General features: G+C 32.0%; 1 protein-coding gene across 1 annotated transcript in view; it reads right to left on the minus strand.

Moving 5' to 3' along the window:
- The window catches only part of LOC106681725 (alpha-tocopherol transfer protein-like), a 121,828-nt gene that overhangs the window by 6,980 nt on the left and 106,353 nt on the right, over positions 1–8,495 (minus strand). Inside the window, exon 5 of the mRNA XM_014422194.2 lies at positions 4,245–4,347. Within this exon, the coding sequence (XP_014277680.1) occupies positions 4,245–4,347 (103 nt within the window). The remainder of the gene's footprint in view (positions 1–4,244; positions 4,348–8,495) is intronic.

Raw genomic sequence — 8,495 nt, forward strand, 5'->3', positions numbered from 1 at the left:
TATATATACTGTATTTATTTATTCGAGACACTGACTAAAGTTAGAGATTAATCCGAGACGGATACCTCCGACATTGAGGTTAAATAAGCCTCAGAGGGAAGGATCTGTTTGACTAAGAACTTAATTTTCTTTGCTCCAAAGGGCCACTCCTTGTAATACAGTAGTTTACGTTGAGCTCACCTTTTCAAGTGCCGTTATCAATATCCCTCCCATTGGGAAACCCTTTCCCTCAACTCTTTGACCCAGGGAAATCTCTTTTAATATTCCCTCCGCTCTTGCGATCCATAAAGACCGGAACTAACGCACTAAGGCAAAGCCGGGCCATTGAAAACAGAATGCAATCGCGGAACTATTGTGGAATTTTAATGTCCTTGTGAAAAGTGTATTAGGTTAGGAATTGCCCCATCGCCATATTGGCCGCCGGGCCCTCGCCCGTTAGCGAGTTTCCTCTTCGTTGTAAATATTTCAAACACTAATTCCATACCCTGCTTTACTGCAACTTAAAAAATGTATAACCGCAACTCCCTGCTTTTAATACCTTCCAGGAGTAGTTTCCTTTACCTTGTAACACCTATGTGTAGCAGGGAATATTGTCAGAGAAACTACATACATATATGAAGAGAAGATGGTTGGGGGAGCGGTCAGAAAATAACACAAAGAAGAAAAAATAACTTATTCAATAGTGCCAACGTTTCGGCCAGAACTTTTAGTCTTAATTAGAAGCACAAATAACAAGATAACAGCCAATGAATACAAAAAAGAGAAAATAGCAACTGATTAAAGTAAATAATTGTAATTGAAAAAAAAATGAAAAATAGTTAATTATTCTGGGATTAGGTCCCTTTAGAACAATTAAAAAGGCAATTTTAATTTTACAATAATATTTAATGGCCATTAAACATTGTGGCCATACTTAATTGTAATTTATATACAGAGAGAAAAAATATATTGATTAAAAACCTAACTGACTAAGAAAAAACCAAACAAAAAGTTAATTACAAAATATTTGTACTATTATAATAATGGATCGGATTGGTGAAGCAAAAGGTAGTAAAATATAAGGGATTCAAATGAGGAAACGGTTGGTATTAGAGGGAATGGAGTTCCAGAGATATGCAGCTATGGTAAAAAACGATTTATCAAACGCAGCAGTTCGTTGAGGTGGAGGGTAGATGTCAGATAAACGATACCTGGTACTTCGGGATTATTGAATTGCAGGTTTTCTAGGGTAAAGGAGGGACATTGAGTACTAATTGCTGGGAATAAAAAGGAAGCTAGGAAATACTTGCATCGGAAAGATGGATAGAGCCACTGGGGATCCCGAAAATAAATCGTACTGCGCAATTCATAAGATGTTTAAGTTTAGACATAAGATTACCCGAGAGTCCACCATATAGCAGGCATGCATAGTCAAAGTGGGGAAAAACAAGAGGGGAAACTAAGAGTTGACGGGTTTTAAGTGGAAGGAGATGACGGATTCTATCGAATTGGTTGAAAGTAGCTATGGTTCCACGAGGAATTTGGAAATTTTCGCTTCCAGGATAAAGTTTGATCAAAAGTAATACCAACATTTTTGACTGACGTATGGGAGGGGATACGAGCATTGTTTAGGAAAAGGTTGGAGGTTCCTGTGATAGATTTAAGGAGAGAGAGAGATCCAATTATGATAGCTTTAGTCTTTTCGACATTTAAAGTAAGTTTATTGTCTGTTGCCCAAGTGCTTATACTATTGATGTCTTCTTGTAGTTTTAGAATGGAATTAGAGGCGTCGTGAGGATAGAAGGAAAGGTAGATTTGTAAGTCGTCTGCGTATTTGTACAGGATGAAAATGAATAGAAATAAAGTGATGAAAGAAGTTGAAAATAAAACGTATATATAATTATTATGTAATTAAATGTTTAAGTAAAATAAGATAATTAAAGAAATAAAAATTTATAGTTATATAATCCAAAGAAATATGAATATTGTAATTAAATAATAGTTTAAAAATTAAAGTTATGAAAAGAAAAAAAATGAGAAAAAGAAAATATATGTAACTGATGAAATATGTAAACATAATACTTTGATAAAGAAGTTAGACAAAAGACGTGAATACAAAATATGACAATGATAATATGTGGTGAAAATAATTATTAATCTGGGTAAGGAAAAATAAGGAAAGGATAGAGAAGGGAAATGGGGTAAAACAAAGACAAGAAAATGACCTACTGGTAGGAGAGTATCCTGGTTCTTTGTTCTTAGCCCTGATGATGGCTAGAAATTTCGGTCGAAACGTTGGCTCTATTAAATTTTTTTTTTCAAATAACTTGTGTTATTTTCTGACCGTACATCCGACCATTATCTCTTCATATGTATTATCCACGGTCAACTATCTTCTCATAACTACGTACATATAGTTTCCATTAATATTAAAAAGCATTAGTCCAGAGGCCTCTCCTAAATTCACACACGTTTCAGACGTTTGGCATTGGGCTCAAATGCTTGGCATTAAAAAAAATCATTGTGTAAAAGTCAGTGATTTCTCCCCAAAATAAACCCTCAATATAGTTACACCCAATCGCTAGAATTTTTAACTACAGTTAATTACTAATTCCTATGTTGGAGGAAATTTATAAAATTTATTAAAATACGGAGAGCACAAATATTTATTAGTTGGCAGTTTACAAAATTTTTTTTTATTTTGTTACTTTAATAGATTTGTAATCGATAAAATTAATTATTCTTGAGGCTAATTAATTAGAATATCATCAAAAGCAATTTGTATTTTTTTTAATCTGCAACTATTATCATTTTTGAGAAAATGGTGGAATAGATATGAAATAAAAAATCAAATAAGAAAATATAAATCTTCTATAAAAATACGTGTAAAAGTCTGTCTTTTTATAAGACAAAATGGGGCAGTGGTTAACAGCATAAATTTTATCTGAGAAATAAAGTATAATTTATTTATTTAAACAAAAATTGTATTGAAGATTGAAAATAAATAACCTATACATGAATTAGAAACGAAATCGAAATGATTTCTCTACGTATTCGTAGAGTTAGTCTCACATGGTAAAACCCAATGTAGGAACTGATAGATTGTATGAAGAACTTTATTGCCTTTATTCGATAATTAATTTATTGGATTGCAAGAATGAATTAGGAACGCTTTGTTTCCGGTCCTTTATTGGCAATTTAAGACTATTCTGAAAGAGGGCACTTTCATACAGTATTAGCTTCCCTTCTGTTGACGGAGAAATTATTTTTCAGTACTTTCATTTTTTGTTTACTTATGCATATTATATTATGTTAAGCTGGCTTACAAATGATATTTATGTAAATATATGCTTAATAAATCGGCTGACCATATGCATGAATAAAATCTCCTTTCTTATTAAATAATAATCATTATTATTATTATATGGGCAACATACCATGGAGGTCTAATTCCTCTCGAGATGTATTCCCTAATACATCGCTCGTTTCTTGACGTGGTATTTTCGTAGGGTGGGTTCGTCACTCCCACGCCTATTTTTTTCTAAATGCCACCCATTGGGTAACGGGCCTCACTAATGCCCGGGGGGAGGTTGTAAGTAATTTTGCATTATTTTATGCTTGAAAAAAAGCCCGGAAGGGACCGGGATTCGATCTGACAACCTGTGGGTTGGTAGACTGGCGCGTTACCACGCTGCTACCGCTGCCCCAATTAAATAATTAGATGTCTATATTTAATTGCAAATGGAGTCAATAGAGGATTACATCAATAAAGGTTCATGAAGCTCCACTCCTAGATGCCGACAGTTAAAGGAGCAGTGACCTACAACTTAGGAAACCCAACCTCAACCCGAAGACTGAAGCCCAGGCTGCTACAGGGCATTCTGTTATAAATTATATATCTATTAATTCATTATTCACACTACCTTTATTTTACTTATTATTATTATTCATTTTTTAAATATTTTTTTTATCTCTCTCGTCCTTTTTTTCAAATTAACATGTTTCTTTTTACCATTAGAGGATGGTTGTTGTTTTGTTAAATCTACATAGTTTCTTTTCTCTTTTAATAAGAAGCATCGTTCTTATCTATTCATTTTCTTTTAATTATAACATTGTATATAGTTAGGGGTGTCTTTTGTACGAGCTATAACCCTCTCCCCCCATAATAATGGTTAAAAAAATTATATATTATATTTGGGTTACATCAAACATGTAAGGCCCACCTTTGACAATATATAAAATATTATTGTTCAATTAAAACTTACGATTGAGTTCAGAAATGGTTGGAGCTTCTCCACCAATGTCTGCTGGAATGGCTTGAGGTCCTACAAGCTTGATCAGGTCATTTACATCCCGATGTACAACCATCTGAAAAATAAATTCAAGAATAATATTTCAAGTGTGTGTATGTTATTTTTTTTTTTTGCTATAAAGTAAATTAATAATAACTCAATGAAGCTTAATTATAATAAAGAAAATGGAAATTTATTAATAATAATAAAAAATAAAATACAATTTATGAATGAAATTTTTTAAATTCGAAAGTACGTATTTCGTTAATCTACTATATCTTTATTTAAAGAAAAAAACGAGATTGTAATAACATCGAAATGGTAAATTTAAAAATAAAATTACTTATTAATTAATATTATAAATCTTATATGATACATTTTTTCTTATGATAATGTGTATATATGTGGTGATCTTGAGGATCAGTATACTATAAGACAACCATAGTGAGACGACATTTCTCAACTTTATTGTTAGTATAGTCATATCCTACAATAAGCTATTTATTTACTTAGAACCAAGAATTTATTATTTAAAAATCTACAAATTACAGAGAAAAATTTAAGATTAATAACTAAAACATTACTTACAATTGTCTATTACAATGTGTTCTACATTGCCATGATGTAACAAATTCAAGATTTGGGCCAGAACTGAATAGGGTTGAAATGGAAGTAGGGTGCTTGGGTTTTTCCAAAACGTAACTGTTCTTTCGAGCAAGCAGTCAGTCTGTTATTTCTGTTTTGTGTTTTGTTTATTTATATTTAGTGTTGTCCATATGTCTTATGTGTTTATGAGGTTAGAGTAATATGAATTTAAATTTCGTACATTTGATTGCCCGACATTTATGTTGAGAGCCCGATTCTTATATTTTTTATAGTGATAATTTCTTTTTAAGTTGTTTTTCCTGATGTTTATGATTTTAGGTGTATCTAATTTGAACTTACGTCCTGCTTGTGTGAAATGTGTGGTTAGAGAAGTTTGGTGAGGTTTCTTAGGGCGTTTTTGTGTTAAGGGTCTTTTGAAATATTGTTTTGAGGCTCTAAAATAGGATTTATTTTAGTTCTCTTCGTAGTGAATTTCGTACACTATATTTGACTGTATTTTTTTTTCTATTGTTCAGCATGAATATGCAAATTCATTTGCGAAACGTCGTCTCTATATAGTTTTCAGAATTCTCCGTTCTAAACTAAGATAACCAGATGATTTCGCCGATCAAAGGAAACTCAGGAAGAGAATTTTCCACTGATTTTCACCTACTTTGTATCTATTTCCAACTTCTATACAATATTGTATATCTATTTGCAAATTAAGGGGTGTACTTTTATATTGAACAATGAAATGTTTTTTCAAACATTAAATTTAAAAGAAAATATATAACCTGTACGAATTCAGCTGTGGAATTTTTTTTTTTTAATTATCGCCGTGAGTAAACCATGTGGGTTCTGTAGCCCTCCAGGGGCTCATAAAGTCGATAATCCCTTAATTGGGGACAAAATTAAGCATGAACTTGAAAAAATCACATTATATATCAATTTTTCTAAAAACAGTACTTCCTCCTAATGTAATTAATCCCTAACACTTGATCTGTTTTAGTGATTTACATTATTTTCTCTATTTATAATTTTCAGGACAATTATTATCCAATTATAATTAGAAAGCTCCAGATGACGGAGTAGATTGGAAAGAGCTCAGTTGGTATTTGAGGGACCGATGCCATATCATAGTTTGTAAGAAATTTTGTTTTGTTTTTTGAAACATCAATACAAAATTGTTGTTTTAAAAACAGACATCTCAAAAGAAGAGATTTAAGCCATTTTTCAATTTTTAAATATTATTCGATTTTTTTATATGTATCTTTATTGAAATTGACAACTGTTCATTGCAATACATTCAGTATATTTGATGAAAGTCTTTAATGGAGTGATACAGGCGTATAGAGAAACTACCCATTGGTAGCAATCTAATAAAGTTTTTACATTCGAATGTTTCGTGGATATCTTCTTTTCAAGTGCCCAGATAAGATTGTCGGGAAGGAAGGAATGATACCTGGTTCGGGCTAGATCGGTTACATATGGAACAATAGGCCTTAGTGTAGGATTTAATTTGTGTCAAAGAAAGGAGCATTAAGGATTTTGGATAGTAAGGATTGGATACGAGAGGAATTCGAAGGTTTAGGGGAGGCCTTAAGTTCAACTCCGTATGTCCAGAAAATTAACTACCTCTATTGGACCCTGCAACTAACCCTATAATGCCACAAAGCAATATTTTATTTGTATAAATGTATCATTGCCAGTAATATTTATGTATGTACTATACGCATATAATAATAATAAAGGAGGTTACGGAAAAAAAAAATGACATTGAAGATGTTCTAAGATACAATAATTGCTTAGATTATGTCATGTTTTGCATACACTAAATATGAATTGTCTTTGTTCAATAAATTAAATTAGGAAGTAGAAAAAATGGGGATGGGGTCTTCGTGGGGCGGGTTCGGTCGGGAAGGATTGAATAATTTTTATTTTTTTAAAATTTTGTTATTTATGTGTTTTAATTAAAACTGCACACAGACTTCGACAGACGGATACTTTTTCATTGCCTATGTGTTCTTAATTGCTTGAATAGATTAATATTTTATTTATTTTTTATATAACTAAACACATTTTTTTCATACATGTTTGAGCCAAAGTAATGTCAATTAAAAAAGTATGTCTCAAGAATTAAGATAAAAGCCAACTAAAGCTTCCAAGATTTTATTTGATGGATATACCCCCAAAGACCGAGATACCCAAATTGCAGAAGATATCCAGATGTGGCTTGATGGTCCCTACACTCGGCACCTCGAGGACACAGCCAGATTTACAACCACTGTTAAACTTTTACTGCTCCGAGGTTTAATAGTTTCTTCTCTATTTGGGTCCGCTGGCAGAAGTGAATCCCCGAATGCGCCGTTACCTCAGACGGAATACAAATTGGACTATTTCCCTTCCCTCTTTATTTCTTAGGCCTTTCCCAACCTGATTTAGTATTGCCCCCACCCCTCTATCCCGATCCTCCCATCTCATCTGCTAAAAAGGATGACAAAGAGGAAGAGGGTGAGACTTAAATAAACGAATTAAGTAAAAGTGTTGGGTTTTCGCAATCTTCAGAATAATCACTTAAACTCTTGAATAAGCCTATTTTTGAGAGCACAAGATATAAAATAGATTGGCACAGCGTATTTAAAAAATTTTTAATTGTTTTAGAAGCTCTTGGATGTTATGTTTGTAATCGCAACAAAAAAAGTTTGCAAACGATTGTGTTAAGGTTAAAATAATTAAAAATAAAAATATTGAATAGGTTTTTAACAGCCAAAGTATTATATCACAATTAAGGGGTGTTGTAATACTGATTTGTTCGGAAATTAAAATACATTTAAATAGACATGATCAATACCTCCAACATATATGATTTTTTTTTAATAATTTATTTATTGATATTTACAACTTTATACATATATACACATCAAGCAAATTTGCTGTAAGTGATATTATGACATGATAAAAACATGTGGGGAATCTACCCATTGATAGAACTCCAAAAACATTTATAAAGGAGAAGATCTCGAGGCCATCTTCTTTTCAGATGTCTAGGAGGATTATTAGGTAGTGAAGGAGAAGCCAGGTTAGAAATGAGTTGGTTTGGGTGGTTGGGAAGTTTATTATGAAAGGATTGGTATCTGGTTCTGGCCAAATCGGCAACATAGGGGACATTGAGGTCTTGATGGATGATTTAAAACAATAATTTTGTATTGATGTTACTGAAAAGAGAAATATAAAGTTTGTTACAAAATGTGATGTGCCATTGATCCCACAAATATTAACTAACTGAGCTCTTTTCAGTGTAGACCGTCGTGCATAGTTGCTTAGAGCTCTCAAATTAGCCACTTTTATTAGAGATAATAACTGTTCTGGTAAACTAGAAGTAGGGAAAATAATGCAAACCACCATATATCAGTAAATTATAAGAAAGTACTGTTTTAAGTACAAAAATAAATTTTTGTTGACTAATTTTTTTATTGGGAATAAAATAAAGATGAAAAAAAATTCTTGTTGGTTGAAAAGACTATTCATGGTCAGTCAATATAAACAGAATATTTGTAGTAGCAGTAGTACCATGAACATATAAAATGGAACATGGTCTTAAATACTACATTTTACTATCCCAATGATATTAATGATAAA

This window comes from Halyomorpha halys, unplaced genomic scaffold (assembly GCF_000696795.3).
Source record: "Halyomorpha halys isolate HHAL.00 unplaced genomic scaffold, Hhal_1.1 Scaffold362.1, whole genome shotgun sequence".
Lineage (NCBI taxonomy): Eukaryota > Metazoa > Arthropoda > Insecta > Hemiptera > Pentatomidae > Halyomorpha > Halyomorpha halys.